The 15446-nt window shown below is 45.2% G+C and overlaps 1 protein-coding gene across 4 annotated transcripts in view; it reads right to left on the bottom strand.

The window, feature by feature from the left end:
• The window catches only part of THADA (THADA armadillo repeat containing), a 362591-nt gene that overhangs the window by 52684 nt on the left and 294461 nt on the right, over nt 1-15446 (bottom strand). For all 4 annotated transcript variants that reach the window (XM_003809126.5, XM_055108026.3, XM_003809127.7 and 1 more), the window contains 4 exons: nt 9149-9528; nt 8419-8537; nt 8012-8084; nt 3240-3393 (listed from right to left, as the gene is read on the bottom strand). In XM_003809126.5, the coding sequence (XP_003809174.3) occupies nt 3240-3393; nt 8012-8084; nt 8419-8537; nt 9149-9528 (726 nt within the window). The remainder of the gene's footprint in view (nt 1-3239; nt 3394-8011; nt 8085-8418; nt 8538-9148; nt 9529-15446) is intronic.

The following is a 15446-nucleotide window of genomic DNA, read 5'->3' as shown; positions in this document are numbered from 1 at the left end:
AGCAGAAAAAATTTGTAAGCAGCAAAGCATTCAAGATGTGACCTGGCTGTTTCTAAAAGTATACACTCATATGCATGAACAAAGAGATTATCTGAAACTGGAACTTACATTTAAAAGAAAGTGAAGCAGAGCATGGAGCCTGGCCATGTGGTACAAAAGAAAAACCCATTTTCTGGGAAGAAATTCAAGCCTGCTGCAGAATTTGCATAAGTAAAGAGGAGCCAAGGCTAGGTGCAGTGGCTCATGCCTATAATCCCAGCACTTTGGGAGGCTGAGATGGGTGGATTGCCTCAGGTCAGGAATTCAAGACCAGCCTGGCCAACATGGTGAAACCCTGTCTCTACTAAAAGTACAAAAATGAGCCAGGCATGGTGGTGGGCACCTGTAATCCCAGCTACTGAGGAGGCTGAGGCAGGAGAATCGCTCAAACCCGGGAGGTAGAGGTTGCAGTGAGCCAAGATCGTGCCATTGCACTGCAGCCTGGAAAACAAGAGTGAAACTCCATCTCAAAAAAAAAGAGAAACCGAATGTTAACAGCCAAGATGATGGGGAAAATGTCTCCAGGGCATTTCAGAGACCTTCACAGCAGCCCCTCCCATCAAAGGCCAGGAGGCCTAGGAAGAAAAAATGGTTTCTTAGGCCAGGCCCAGGGCCCAGCTGCTCTGTGCAGCCTCAGGACACAGCACCCTGTGTCCCAGCTGCTCTAGCTCCAGCTGTGACTAAAAGGGGCCAAGGTACAGCTCAGGCCATTGCTTCAGAGGGTGCAAGCCCCAAGCCTTGGTGGCTTTCATGTGGTGTTGGGCCTGTGGGTGTGCAAAAGGCAAGAGTTGAGGTTTGGGAACCTCTGCCTAAACTTCAGAGGGATGATGAAAACACCCAGATGTCCAGGCAGAAGTCTGCTGCAGGAGTGGGGCCCTCATGGAGAACCTCTATTAGGGCAATATAGATGGGGAACTGTGGGGTTAGAGCCCTCACACAGAGTTCCCACTGGGGCACTACCTAGTGGAGCTGCGAGAAGAGGACCACCATCCTCCAGACCCCAGAATGGTAGGTCCACCGACAGCTTGCACTGTGTGCCTGGAAAAGCTGCAGGCACTCAACACCACCCTGTGAAAGCAGCTGCAAGGGCTGTACCCTGTAAAGCCACAGGGGCAGAGCTGCACAAGGCCTTTGGGAGCCCACTCCCTGCATCAGCATGCCCTGGATGTGAGACATGGAGTCAAAGGAATTTATTTTAAAGCTTTAAGATTTAATGACTGCCCTGCTGGGTTTTGAACTTGCATGGGGCCTGTAGCCCCTTTGCTTTGGCCAATCTCTCCCATTTGGAATGGGAGCATTTACCCACCACCCGTACCCCCATTGTATCTTGGAAGTAGCTAACTTGTTTTTGATTTTACAGGCTCATGGGTGGAAGGGACTTACCCTGGCTCAGATAAGACTTTGGACTGTGGACTTTTGAGCTGATGCTGAAATGAGCTGAACCTGGAGGACTGTTGAGAAGGGATAATTGTATTTTGCAATGTGAGAAGGACATGAGATTCAGGAGGGGCCTGGGGCAAAATGATATGATCTGGACTTGTGTCCCCACCCAATTCTCATGTTGAATTGGAGGCGGGGCCTGGTGGGAGGTGATTGGATCATGTAGGCAGACTTCCCCCTTGCTATTCTCATGACAGTGAGTGAGTTCTTATGAGATCTGATGGTTTTAAAGTGTGTGGCACTTCTTCCTGCTCTCTCTCTCTCCTGCCACCATGTGAAGAAGGTGTTTGCTTCCCCTTTACCTTCTGCCATAATTGTAAGTTTCCTGAGGCCTCCCAGCCATGCTTCCTGTTAAGACTATGGAACTGTGAGTCAATTAAACCTCTTTTCTTCATAAATTACCCAGTCTCAGGTAGTTTTTTTTTTTTTTTTTTTGAGATGGAGTTTTGCTCCTTGCCCAGACTGGAGTGCAATGGCGTGATCTCGGCTCACCGTAACCTCTGCCTCCCGGGTTCAAGCAATTCTCCTGAATAGCTGGGATTACAGGCATGTGCCACCAAGCCTGGCTAATTTTTGTATTTTTAGTAGAGACAGGGTTTCTCCATGTTGGTCAGGCTGGTCTCGAACTCCCGACCTTAGGTGATCCACCCGCCTCAGCCTCCTAATGTGCTGGGATTACAGACGTGAGCCACTGTGCCCGGCTCAGGTAGTTCTTTATAGCAGTGTGAGAACAGACTAATACAGATACCTTCAACTTAAAAATCACTGAATGCAACCAGCAGCCTATCCAGTCACTTTAGCCAGAAGCCTAGAAGTCATTCTTGAATTTTCCTCTATATCAACCTCAATACCACCAAGTCCTGTTGATTCTACTTCCTAAATCTTTTGAGCCTGTTCTCTCTTCCTTGCTGCCACAGCTTCACACTCATCCATTCATTTCTCACCTAGATTATTGCAATAGGCCTCCTGGAAGAGGGGACAGTTAGGCTGTTTTGAAAGACACATAGAAGTCAGTCAAGCAGTGGTTTGTTTAATTTACAGAACTGTTCCCTACTGATGACACATAGGGCCCGTGTTAGGGAGTGGTGGATGATAAGGCAGGAGGAGTGGGCTAGGGGACAGAACAGGAAGGGCCTTATGAGCCGTGCTAAAGGGTGTTTAGGCTTTATACTGAAAGCAGTGGGAACCCACTCAAAGGTTTTAAATAGTGGACTGAAATTATCAGACTTGCATTTCATAAAGAGGCTCTTTGTAGAAAAAAGTTTAGGGGTAAGGCTGAAAAACAAGAGGCTGGTTAAGAGTGTGTTGGTGGTCTGGGAGTGGTGGCTCACACCTGTAATCCCAGTACTTTGGGAGGCTGAGGTGGGTGGATCACCTGAGGTCAAGAGTTCGAGACCAGCCTGGCCAATATGGTGAAAACTCATCTCTACTAAAAATACAAAAATTAGCTGGGTTTGGTGATGGCTACTCAGGAGACTGAGGCAGGAGAATTGCTTGAACCCAGGAGGTGGAGGTTGCAGTAAGCCGAGATCGTACCACTGCACTCCAGCCTGGGTGACAAGAGTGAAACTCCGTCTCAAAAAAAAACAGTGTGTTCGTGAAAATGATTAGAGCATGAACTAAGACAGTAGGAATATAACTGAAAGACATAAAGGCAGGTTTCATGTTGCCATCTTTCACCTTCCCTTTTTTTAGGCAAGAATATCTATTCATATTTTAAGTGAGTTTGGTACAACAGACTTCCGTCTCAGCGCACTTACCAAGAATAGGATGGGGGTTGGTGAGGAAAAGTGGTGTAGTACTGGTGAGGACTTCAACGACGGCCAGCCTAGACTCTGTAGGAAGATGGTCTTCACATGACGAGATGACCAGCTGAACCCACTGCTTCAGCTCAGCAGCTATCAATTCCCTGTTCTAAAAGCACAAAATGTACCTATCAGTAGTTCAGAAGATGCAACAAGGGCTGACACAGAATTAGGGGTGACCTACACCAAACTGGGCCTGTAGATTAGCTCTTAGCTCAATGGGAAGAAAGTTGTTTTTTAGTTGCTTTTCGATTCCAACTAGAGAGAAATATGCCCAAGGAAGAAAATCTGACTTGTCTTTCAGTAAGATGGAGTCACTATGACTAGAAAACAAGTTCCTTTAGTCTTTTTTTTTTTGTTTGAGGCAAGGTCTTGCTCTGTTGCCCAGGCTGGAGTGCAATGGTGCGATCTTGGCTCACTGCAACCTCTGCCTCCTGGGTTAAAGTGATTCTCTTGCTTCAGCCTTCCGAGTAGCTGAGAGTACAGGTGTGTGCCACCACACCTGGCTAATTTTTGTATTTAGCAAAATTAGACAGGGTTTTGCCATGTTGGTCAGGCTGGTCTCAAACTCCTGGCCTCAAGTGATCAACTTGCCTTGGCCTCCCAAAGTGCTGGCATTACAGACATGAGCCACTGCTCCCGGCCTTCCTTTAGTCTTTTTGGATGCAAATCAGGTTATGAGAACACTGGCATACATTTGGTCTGGTAAAGACCAAACTTGTGGGGAAAGACTGTCCAGCAAATAACAACTTATTGTCACCAATAACCAGATGCCCCTCCTATAGTAACAGAACCCCAGATTCTTGGCTGGGCCCATGGGCACCCAGCTAGAGACTACATGTCCCCGTCTCTCTTGCATTTGGGAGTAACAGGTGATTAAGTTCTGAAGACTGGGATGACACTAGAAGTAGTATCTGTGCACTTTCAAGTCATGCCTTAGGAAATGCCCATGATCTTTATTTCTTGGGTTTCCCCTTCCTGCTGGCTAAACAAGGACAAGATGGTGGAAGCTGGAGCAAACAGGTGGGACCCTAAGATAGAAACTATGTGTTTAGGACAGCAGAACAACAAAGTATGAGAACCTGGTGACTCAACACTGTCAAGCTACATTGGCTTTGGACTGTTTCTATCTGATTTAAGCCACAGTATTTATGTTTCTATTACAACATTTAAAACAGAATCACAGGCCGGGCACAGTGGCTCACGGCTATAATCCCAGCACTTTGGGAGGCCAAGGCAGGTGGATCACCTGAGGTCAGGCGTTCAGGACCAGCCAGGCCAACATGGTGAAACCCTGTCTCTACTAATACACAAAAATTAGCTGGACATGGTGGCGCGTGCCTGTAATCCCAGCTACTCAGGAGGCTGAGGCATGGGAACTGCTTGAAGCCAGGGGGCGGAGGCTGCAGTGAGCCAAGATCATGCCACTGCACTCCAGCCTGGGAGACAGAATGAGACTCCATCTCTAAATAAATAAATAAAGCAGCATCTAACACTACTGTTTAAACAAAGCAGTGTTGTTTTTATTTTTTAGAAAACTAGATTCTCAGTTTATTACAAAGATGAGAATCTAGATGAAGAGACAGATGAAAAGACAGATACACAGGGAGAGGTCCAGAAGGATCCCAAGCACAGGACTTCCTCTCCCTATGGAGCTTTGGGGTGTGCCACTCTCCTGGCACATGAGTGCATCTTGTTCACCACCCAGAAGCTCTCTGAACTTTTCATTCTTCAGGGTTTTTAAGGAAGCTTCATTGCAACAGCATGATTGATTAAATCATTGGACATTGGTGACCAACTCAACCTTCAGCTCCTTGTTTTTAATAGTAACAGTTTTACTGAGATACAGTTTACATACCATAGAATTCACTCATTTAAAGTGGCCAATGCAGTGAACTCTGGTATATTCACAGATATGTGCAATCACCACCACGGTCAATTTCAGAACATTTTCATCATCACAAAGAGAAACTCTGCACCCTTTATCTATCACTTCCCTATCCTACCATCTCCCCAGCCCTGACTAAGCACTAATCTACTTTCTGTCTCTATCAATTTGCCAATTCTGGACATTTCCTTTAAGTGGAAATTTCCTATAAATGGAATCAGATAATATGTAGTCTTTTACGACTAGGTTCTTTTACTTAGCATAATGTTTTCAAGGTTCACCCATGCCGTAGGGTGTATCTGTACTTCACTCATTTTTGTGGCCAAATAATATTCCATTGTATGGATACACTACATTTTGCTTACTCATTCATCAGTTGATAAACATCTGGATTGTTTTCATCATTTAAACTCCGTTCTTTCACTTTTTCTAGAATAGGGACTGTTGTTCCAGATGTACTTTACTTCTATCAACTGAACCTCTTTAAATGTTCAAAATGTAACTAATGATTCCTTTGATCATCTATGGGCATCTATGCAACTAACATGATGAGTATTTTAGACCTTGAGGAAGATGCTAATTCCCAACGCACCAAGAAACTCATGTTTCCCCAGGAGCGTCTTTTATTTATTTCTCTACAGTTCTGTTAATTTTTTTCTCCCTGGAAAACTCCCAATTTTCATTAAATATCACTTTATTCATGTACTGGACATAACAACTGGTTAAAAAACAGCTTTAGATAAGAATAATGCCTTGGCAGGCTTGTTAGGCTGCCTGGTGACTTCTTAGAACTTGGTTTTTTTTGTTTGTTTGTTTGTTTGTTTGCTTTTTTTGAGATGGAGTCTTGCTCTGTTGCCCAGGCTGGAGTACAGTGAGATAATCTCGGCTCACTGCAGCCTCCACCTCCTGGGTTCAAACGATCCTCCTACCTCAGCTTCCTGAGCAGCTGGGATTACAGGCGCGTACCATCACATCTGGCTAATTTTTGTAATTTTTAGTAGAGTTGGGGTTTTGCCATGTTGGCCAGGTTGGTCTCAAACTCCTGACCTCAAGGTGATCTGCCTGCCTCAGCCTCCCAAAGTGCTAGGATTACAGGTGTGAGCTACCGTGCCCGGCCCTGGTGTTTTTTGTTTTTTTTTTTTGAGACAGGGTCTTGCTCTGTTGCTCAGGCTGGAGTGCAGTGGCATGATCTCAGATCACTGCAATCTCTGCCTCCTGGGTTCAAGCAATTCTGCCTCAGCCTCCCGAGTAGCTGGGATTACAGGCGCCCACCACCACACCCGTCTAATTTTTGTATTTCTTGGTAGAGATGGAGTTTCACTGTTGGTCAGGCTAGTCTCAAATTCCTGACCTTAGGTGATCTGCCTGCCTTGACCTCCTAAAGTGCTGGGATTACAGGCGTGAACCACCATGTCTGGCCGTTTTTTTTTTTCCCCCTCCTGGGCTATAGTTTTTAGCAAATCATCTCCATTCCTATACTCCCTCCACCCCACCTGACTTTTCTGGGGGCTTTTTTAGCTCCTAGTGACCTCCTACGTTTGGCTCCCTGGCTTGCCTTTGAGTGACAGATCTAAGGAAATTGGACCTGCTTGTTAATTCTTACCCTTGGTTTTATCTCTGCCCAGCCTCATGCTCTCTGAACTTCATGATCTCCTCTATGAAGTCTTCTTCAGCCTCTGAACTCTCACTCCCTCCTCTGGGTTCCCACGGCCCTGGCACACCTTGTTACTAGAGCATTTAATGTAATTATCTAACTTTCTCTCATTAGACTATAGCTCTAGTCTCTGTTCATCTCTGTATCTTCAGTACCTACACAGCAGTGCTAGGTTTATTGTAAGGTCTCAGGGTCCACAATGTTATGCCACCACCATCAGTGTGGCTGTGTGGAATCTGGATCTTCAGGTAATTTTCCTGTGGTATTGGCTGCCTTCTACTTGTGATTCTGTGAGGGTGCTATCTTTCTTGTATGCACCTAAGTAGCATGTATTTGTCTTAAGACATCTTCCCAGGAAGCTGTTTCTCTTACTTCAGTTCTACTTCACTACCAAAGGACATGTAAAACAGGTGGGGCGCATCTGGGCCTCCATCCAGAGCCAGCTGGGCCATGTTCTGGGGGAATATTGAAGCCTTAGCGATGTATTTGCATACTTAGTTCACTAGGTTGCAATCCTAAATACTTTTGGAATTGACATGCTTATTCCTCTTTAAATAAAGAGTCCAGCTAGAGAAATGGGGAAAAAACAAGGGGTCTGGGCATATGTGTTTTGGGGGGAAGGTTCTGTTACCCCTATGAACTCTAATTAAAAAAATGCCTAAAACAGGCTGGGCGCAGTGGCCCACATCTGTAATCTCAGCACTTTGGGAGGCCGAGGCGGGTGGATCACCTGAGGTCAGGAGTTCGAGACCAGCCTGGACAACATGGTGAAACCCCGCCTCTACTAAAAATACAAAAAATTAGCCGGGCGTTCTGGCACACGCCTGTAATCCCAGCTACTCAGGAGGCTGAGGCTGGAGAAGAATCGCTTGAACCCGGGAGGCAAAGGTAGCAGTGAGCCGAGATCGTGCCACTGCACTCCAGCCTGGGCAACAAGAGCAAAACCCCATCTCAAAAAAAAAAAAAAAAAAAGCCTAAAACAAGAGAAAAGAAAGGTGGTGTCCAAAGAAGTCTTTTGAAGTTATACTCGAATTGAAAAACCAGCACGAACAATATTTCTGTAGATGTTACATACACATATCATAGGGGTTCTGCCTGCTAAGACTGTTCACTTTTACTGACATCTTCTGAGTAAATGAGAACAAAAAATCCTAGGTCCCGGAACAAGATCAGAACCAGCCTTACCTCCACACATGTCTGCATGTGGTGGGAAATGACTTTGGAAGCAAGTCTCAGAGCTACACTCTGAATTTCAGATCTAGAAAAATAAACAAACAAAAAAACAACACAAAATTACAATCAGACATATTTCATACACCGGTTTTTGCAGATAGTCTGTAATCCATGCAGAGGTGAATACTGAAAATCTCTACCTCCTGGTTACAAAAATGCCTCCGGAAGCAATTACCTTTTGGTTATTATGCAAATCACTGACATCATTCTATTGCTTGAGTTTAGAACTCTTAGGCTGAGGTTTAGAATGAAATACAGGACCTGAGACCTGAAGGCAGGATTGTGTGCAAGTTCATTACATAATGACTGATGGGACCATACATCTTACCAAGGTTGCACAGGAGGTATTGGGGGCAAACCTTTCATTGGAAGCAATATCCATCGTCCAGATCAAGAACTCCTTTGGGGTCAGATGGACACAGTGCTCCGTCTGGGGAAGCCACTCACCAGGGTCCATGCAGTGGAGAATTTTCAGTATCTGTGTAAGCCAAATCCGCACACAAAAAAGAGAAATAAATACTCAGGGAGATGTCTCTAGATGTTACATGATAATCAATTGTATCAACAAGAGGTCTACCTTTCAAAAGGCTCCCACTGACTTCTTATTTCCCCCATAATACCTTTGGGAGACTGAGGCAGGGTGATGCAATGACTAACCAGAGGGCCTCTAGTGACTTGGGATGGGAGCCAGATACCCTGATTTTGGGCCAGTGCCCTTTCCTTTTGATTATGCTTCCCAGGTGGCCATCTGCCCTGAAATAGCCATGTCAGCAAAGACTACCTCTGACACACTCTACAGTGAATTTTTAATGATCTGTTTCCTAAACATCCCAAAGTGGTTTGCTCTGTCTTTGGTTAATCTCTGCCATCAATACCCCTATCATCAAAAGCTTTTCTTGGTGCCCTACCAGGTATGACGCCATGCCAACCACCATAAAAAGAGAGTCCTTATCCACTGGCTGCCGAATCTACTTCCTATTGCCCCTGGAGAGCCTAAACCCAATCTTGCCTTCATGATCCTACCATTCCAGTGGCTCACAAAAGAATGTGGGGAGTGTAAAGGGCCAGTCAGTACGTTGGAGACTTTACCTTGCAGAAGCATTCTGGGTGATTTTCCTTCATGGCCAACAATAAGAACTTCCCTCCCATGTTGCACAGCAAGGGTGGCAGGCCCTTCTCTCCAAGTCCAGAGGCTGCTGCTAAGAACTTTTCCAAGAGGGCTTCCAGTGTTAGTGAGCGCACTTCAGGGAAGGCAGACTCTAACAGCTGAGAGAAAGAGATGGGGACATTCCTCTCCCGCTCTCCACTCTTGGCTGCCGCGGCCCACACTGCAGCAATGGCTAGTCTGGTGAGGCTCTGGAGGTACTGGGGCAGGCCTGGCACCTTGAAGGCCCAAGGGAATCCCGTTATCAGCTCTGATCCTGAGATAATCCCTCTGACTTCCTCCCAGAAGCCAAGACTCTCCAGAACTAAGAAGCAAAAAAAGCAAAAGGGAAAGAGATAATCACTTTAAATTTCCACAAAAGGACATGAAAGAATGAAGACTGAATCCACTGCGTGAGGCCATCAGATGTCTCCCATAAGCAGATTTCAAACACTGTCATAAGTGAGTGGCCCTCTAAGGTTCAGACTTCTAGTCCACAACAATTTCCATTTAGGTAATGTATAATTTTTCCAACAGGGGCACAAAGGCATTACTATTAGAAAATGCGTTCCTGGCACCCCTCCTCAACATTCAGTAAATATGAACTCAGTGACCTCTTATCACCGAGCCTCAAAGCTGACCATGAGGACATCTAGTATAAACTTCCTTCAGGGGCGAAGCTCCCCTCTGTAACACCCTTTCCCAGAAGCTCTTGGTTGAACCCTACAGTACCCTGGAGCTCATGAGACAGCTTATTCCATTGTTAGTAGATCTAATTGTCAAAAAGTTCTTTTTGTGTTTCTACTCACTGGCCTAATGCTACATTTTGAGGCTCCCAATGACAGCTCTTTAGACATTTGATTACAATTCTTGTGTCCCCTCTGTCTTCTCCAGATGAAACATTCCTACTTCCTTCCTCAAATGATGGGGTCACTGTCTCTCATTATTCTAGCTGCTTTCCTGTGGACATGCCTCACCCTCTCTTAAAGGATGGCCAATAGGCTGGATCACAAATCTCCTGCATGGTTTGACCCGCAGGACTATTACTTTCTCTGTTCTGAATTGGAGTTGCATCACACTGTTGACTCATATGGAGCACAAAGTCAACTGAAACCACAGCCCTTCTTTTTTGACATGGTCTACTGATGGTGGTGAGTCATCTTTCTCCCACTTTGTACTCAGTACTTAAGCCGAGATGTGTTTTCTTTGTTTGTTTATTTTAAGCCCAAGTATATCCCTGTTAAATTTTATCCTCCTGTTAAGTTTTATGGTCTACCTTTCATTTGCCGAGATCTTTTCATATTCTCAGTTCTGATTAAAAAAATAAAAAAACCAAAAACTTATTGCCTGCTTACTATGTGCTAGGAGCTAAATAAGATCACTGCCCTTAAGGAGTTTATAGTCAGTCTAGTTTGAGAAAGAGAAATGCATGAACACATAATTCCAATATAGTGGTACAAATGATAACCTAGGCCTCAAAGAGGAAGACAGGTGACAATGTGTTAGCACCACCAAAGGCAGGGGAACCAGCTGAGCGAAGGCTCAACGAAGGCATGAAACAGAACGGACCATGTGGGGAACTACAGGCCATCCCATAACACTGGAGCATAAAATTTGAGGTGGGAAAGGGCAGGAGATGAGGCTAGGGAAGAAATGTGGCTAGAGTACAGAAAGCCTCCTAGACAATGTGAAGCAGCTAGTTCTGTATGCAAGGGAATGCCACTGGGGGGTTATTTTAAGCAATAAGGTCAGGGGCCCATTTTCACTGAAGTGCTCTTATCGTTGAGGAGGCAATATTAGAGGCAGGGAGACCAGTTACAACACTACTGCACCGTAGTCCAGGAGAGAAATAAATGACGAGGGCCTTAAGTTCAGAAGGAATCAGGAGAAGGTGGGTTTAAGAAACGCTGAAGGTCTGAAGCCAAGGTGATCATTTAAAAAGGCAAAAAAGAAAGAAAAAAAACACTGAAGGGATAAAACTGGCAGGACTAGGGAATGAGGGTGCAGACTAGGGTAGGAGTCTCGGGTACCTCCCAGCACCCAGTTCTTCACACATGTTCATCATCTAATAGAAATTGGGTAAACCAGCTGGGCGTGGTGGCTCATGCCTGTAATCCCAACATTTTGGGAGCCCAAGGTGGGAGGACTGCTTGAGCCCAGGAGTTTGAGACCAGCCTGGACAACACTGTGAAAATCTATTTCTACAAAAAATAAAAAGTCAGCTGGGTGGGGGATCACTTGAGCCCAGGAGGTTGAGGATGCAGTGAGCTGTGATGCTGACACTGCATTCCAGCCTGGGCGACAAAGCGAGACCCTATCTCAAAAACGCATACAAAGTAGTTGGCAAACTTCAATTTCACAGGAATGCCTAAATGCCCAAAATCAAATAATTACTAAAAATGTGGGCAAGCTGGAGGGTGGAGGCCTTTGGTGAGCAGGCTCCCTGCTGGCCCTTGCCTCAAACGCTCTTCCAGGCTCTCACCAATTCATTAACTAGCCCTCTTCGGTTTGAGTCATCCCCCAGTTATGAATCCTCTTAATCGTATCATTCTGTCCCTGAAGTTTTATCTACAAGAACTTACGACAGACTTCACCAAATGCCTTGCCAAAATTTAGATATTATATTCATAGCATTCTCTGATAAATCCTGACAATTGTACCCAAGATGTTAACAAGTTTATCCTGGATTGGCTTACCAGACAGCATTTAAGTGATACGCATTTATAGCTAATAAAACACCATTTATATTTATCATCTCATTATAACTCAGAGAACTCTGCTGACTTCTAGAAAACTAACACAAACATAATGCATATGTAAAACATTCAGGTAACAGAAAAATTTATTTGAAATTGAAAATTTGCATAGAGTTGCAATAATTCGAGATTTAAAAATACAGAGTATTTATGTAACACATCAAATTGTTTCAAAGTCTGTCACAGGGTTGGGACTGGACTTGGGCTCCAACATGATGGGACCCCAGGGAGGCCACCATCTGGGGCTGCAGACAAACCTCTACTGTTTTTTTTTTTTTTCAGATGGAGTCTCGCTCTGTTGCCCAGGCAGGAGTGCAGTGGTGCGATCTCGGCTCACTGCAACCTCCACCTCCAGGGTTCAAGTGATTCTCCTGCCTCAGCCTCCTGAGTAGCTGGGATTACAGGAGCATGCCACCACGCCTGGCTAATTTTTGTATTTTTAGTAGAGACAGGGTTTTGCCATGCTGGACAGGCTGGTTTCGAACTCCTGACCTTGTGATCTGCTCGCCTCAGCCTCCCAAAGTGCTGGGATTACAGCGTGAGCCACCGTGCCCGGCCATACCGCTACTCTTAACTCAGACACTGCAGAATTCCCAGCTCACCAGGAGGCATCTTTTCATTTTTTTATTTTTTTGGAGACAGAATCTCCCTCTGTCACCCAGGCTGGAGTGCAGTGGCACAATCTTGGCTCACTGCAACCTTCGCCTCCCCGGTTCAAGTAATTCTCCTGTCTCAGCCTCCAGAGTAGCTGGAAATACAGGCACACGCCACCACACCCAGCTAATTTTTGTATTTTTAGTAGAGACAGGGTTTCACCATGTTGCCCAGGCTGGTCTCAAACTCCTGACCTCAGGTGATCTGCCCGCCTCGGCCTCCCAAAGTGCTGGGATTACAGGTGTGAGCCACTGAGCCCAGCCAGGCAGTATCTTTATAAAGCAGTGGGGGAAACCCTGGGCAGCTGGGATCTTCAACCTCTGTGTCATCTCTGTTTCAATGTCTAAAAACCGAATCTCATAACAATCTAATAATAATAAGAGCACAGTACTATCATCTCCAGGTACCATTTCCCTATCCTTCCTACCCACTGCTGCTAGAGGACAGCATTACACTCAAAAGGAATTTCATTTGTTTGGCACAGTCAGAAATATGGCTCAGAAATCTGCTCTTAAAATTGTAATTAACAACAGGAAGAACTATCTGGGCTGTTCTGGATATAGTCCAGGCTGAGTGTAAGTATAGTCTGCTGGACTTGAGAGTTGGACACCCAGACCCATTTGTCTGGTCTGGGGCCTTAAGAAGGGATGATATCACCAGGAAGCCAGGGAATGAAGGCACTACCCCAAAGGAGGAGGAGATGGGGAGCAAGCATGCTGATGAGTGTAATGAAGGTAGACATTCCTTTGGGACTTCTTGACCTACACTGCCTGTGACTTGAGTATTAACTCTTTAAGTATTTCCTAAGCATATACAGGTTGAGCATCTCTAATCTGAAAATCTGAAATCCAAAATGCTCTAAGATCGGAAACTTTTTACGTGTTGAAATGGTGCCATAAGTGGAAAATTCCACACCTGACCTAATGCAGTCAACACACAGATGCAGTTTATTCAGTGTCCCCAAGGGAAAAATAAAATCACCTTCCGGTTATGTGTATAAGGTATGTATGAAACATCAATGAATTCTGTGTTTAGACTTGGGTTCCATCCCCAAGATGTCTCATTATATATGCAAATATTAAAAAAAAAAAACCCAAACCTGAAATCTGAAACATGTTTGGTCCCAAGCATTTTGGATAAAGGATGCTTAACTGCATTAGGTACTTTGGGAGATACAGAGATGCAGAGCTGAGAAAGAAAAAGATCTGCTTCAAAGAGCTTTAAGACCAATGGGAGGACAAAGAACAAGTACACAATAATAACTATAAAAATCTAGCCGGGCGCAGTGGCTCACGCCTGTAATCCCAGCACTTTGGGAGGCCGAGGCGGGCAGATCGCCTGAGGTCAGGAGTTTGAGACCAACCTGGCCAACATGGTGAAACCCCGTCTCTACTAAAAAAAATACAAAAATTAGCTGGGCGTGATGATGGGCACCTGTAATCCCAGCTACTCAGGAGGCTGAGGGAGGAGAATCGCTTGAACCCAAGAGGCGGAGTTTGCAGTGAGCCACGATAGGGCTGCTGCACTCCAGCCTGAGCAACAGAAGAGACTCTGTCTCAAAAACAACAACAACAACAACAACAAAAACCTATAAAAATCACAAAATGTTTAGTGTCCTAAAATTGTTACTAATAAAAGCTGAAATTTGGGCTGGGCACAGTGGCTCATGCCTGTAATCCCAGCACTTTGGGAGGCCAAGGTGGGCAGATCACCCAAGGTCAGGAGCTTGAGACCAGCCTGACCAACATGGCGAAACCCTGTCTCTACTAAAAATACAAAAATTAGCCAGGTGTGGTGGTGCATGCCTGTAATCCCAGCTACTCTGGAGGCTGAAGCAGGAGAACTGCTTGAACCTGTGACGCGGAGGTAGCAGTGACCCGAGATTGTGCCACTGCACTACAGCTTGTACAAGAAGAGCAAAACTCTGTCTCAAGGCAAAAAAAAAAAAAAAGCTGACATTTGTTGAGTATTTACATGTCATGTACTATTCTGTAATTATAAAATATTACATACCCATGATTTAATGCTACGAATAAAAATTACTTTTATTTATTTTTTTGAGACAGAGTCTCTGTCACCCAGGCTGAGTGCAGTGGCACCATCTCGGCTCACTGCAACCTCCGCCTCCCAGGTTCAAGCAATTCTCCTGCCTCAGCCTCCCAAAGTGTTGGGATTACAGGCGTGAGCCACCGTGCCAGGTCAAAAATTACTTTTAGAATTGACACTTGTTGATATTATTCTGAGCACCTAGACAAGATTTAACTCTTTAATGAGGTAGGCTCTATTATTATTATTATTCCCATTTTACAGATGAGGAAACAGAGAGGTTAAGTTACTTGCTCAAGGTCACTAAGGAAAAGGTAGGTAAAGAGAATACACACTAAAGCCATATGAAAGACCAAAATGAATGCGATGGCACTGATATTCTACTGGAAGAAATGGAAAAAGGGCTTTCAAGAGGCAACACAATTTAAGGTGGGCCCTGAGGCTGCACAGGTACCTTGCTGGGAGAGGACAGGAAAGGGCAAACGTGTCAGGGAGAGTTAGGAGAGAACAGACACAGAGAGACCTTTAAATAAGTTTGCTGAATTAATGTGTCAACAGAGGAGCAGCAAGAGAGGTTAGACCTAGAGCCAAAAGGGAGGAAATTATCAAGTGACATTCATTTAGGCACTTTCTCCAAACTGCTGCTTGGAAACAATATTCTGTTTGTGCAGCAACTCTGACTCAAGGAGATGCCCCGAAGGGCTTGTGAAACCACGGACTGCTGCCTCGACCTCACCCCAGAGTTTCTGATTCTGCAGGTTCTGGGATGGGGCTGATGATTTGCATT

Source organism: Pan paniscus, chromosome 12 (genome assembly GCF_029289425.2).
Source record: "Pan paniscus chromosome 12, NHGRI_mPanPan1-v2.0_pri, whole genome shotgun sequence".
NCBI classification, from domain to species: Eukaryota; Metazoa; Chordata; class Mammalia; order Primates; family Hominidae; genus Pan; species Pan paniscus.
Note: the sequence above shows the minus strand (reverse complement) of the source record. Positions and strands in the feature narration are given on the sequence as shown.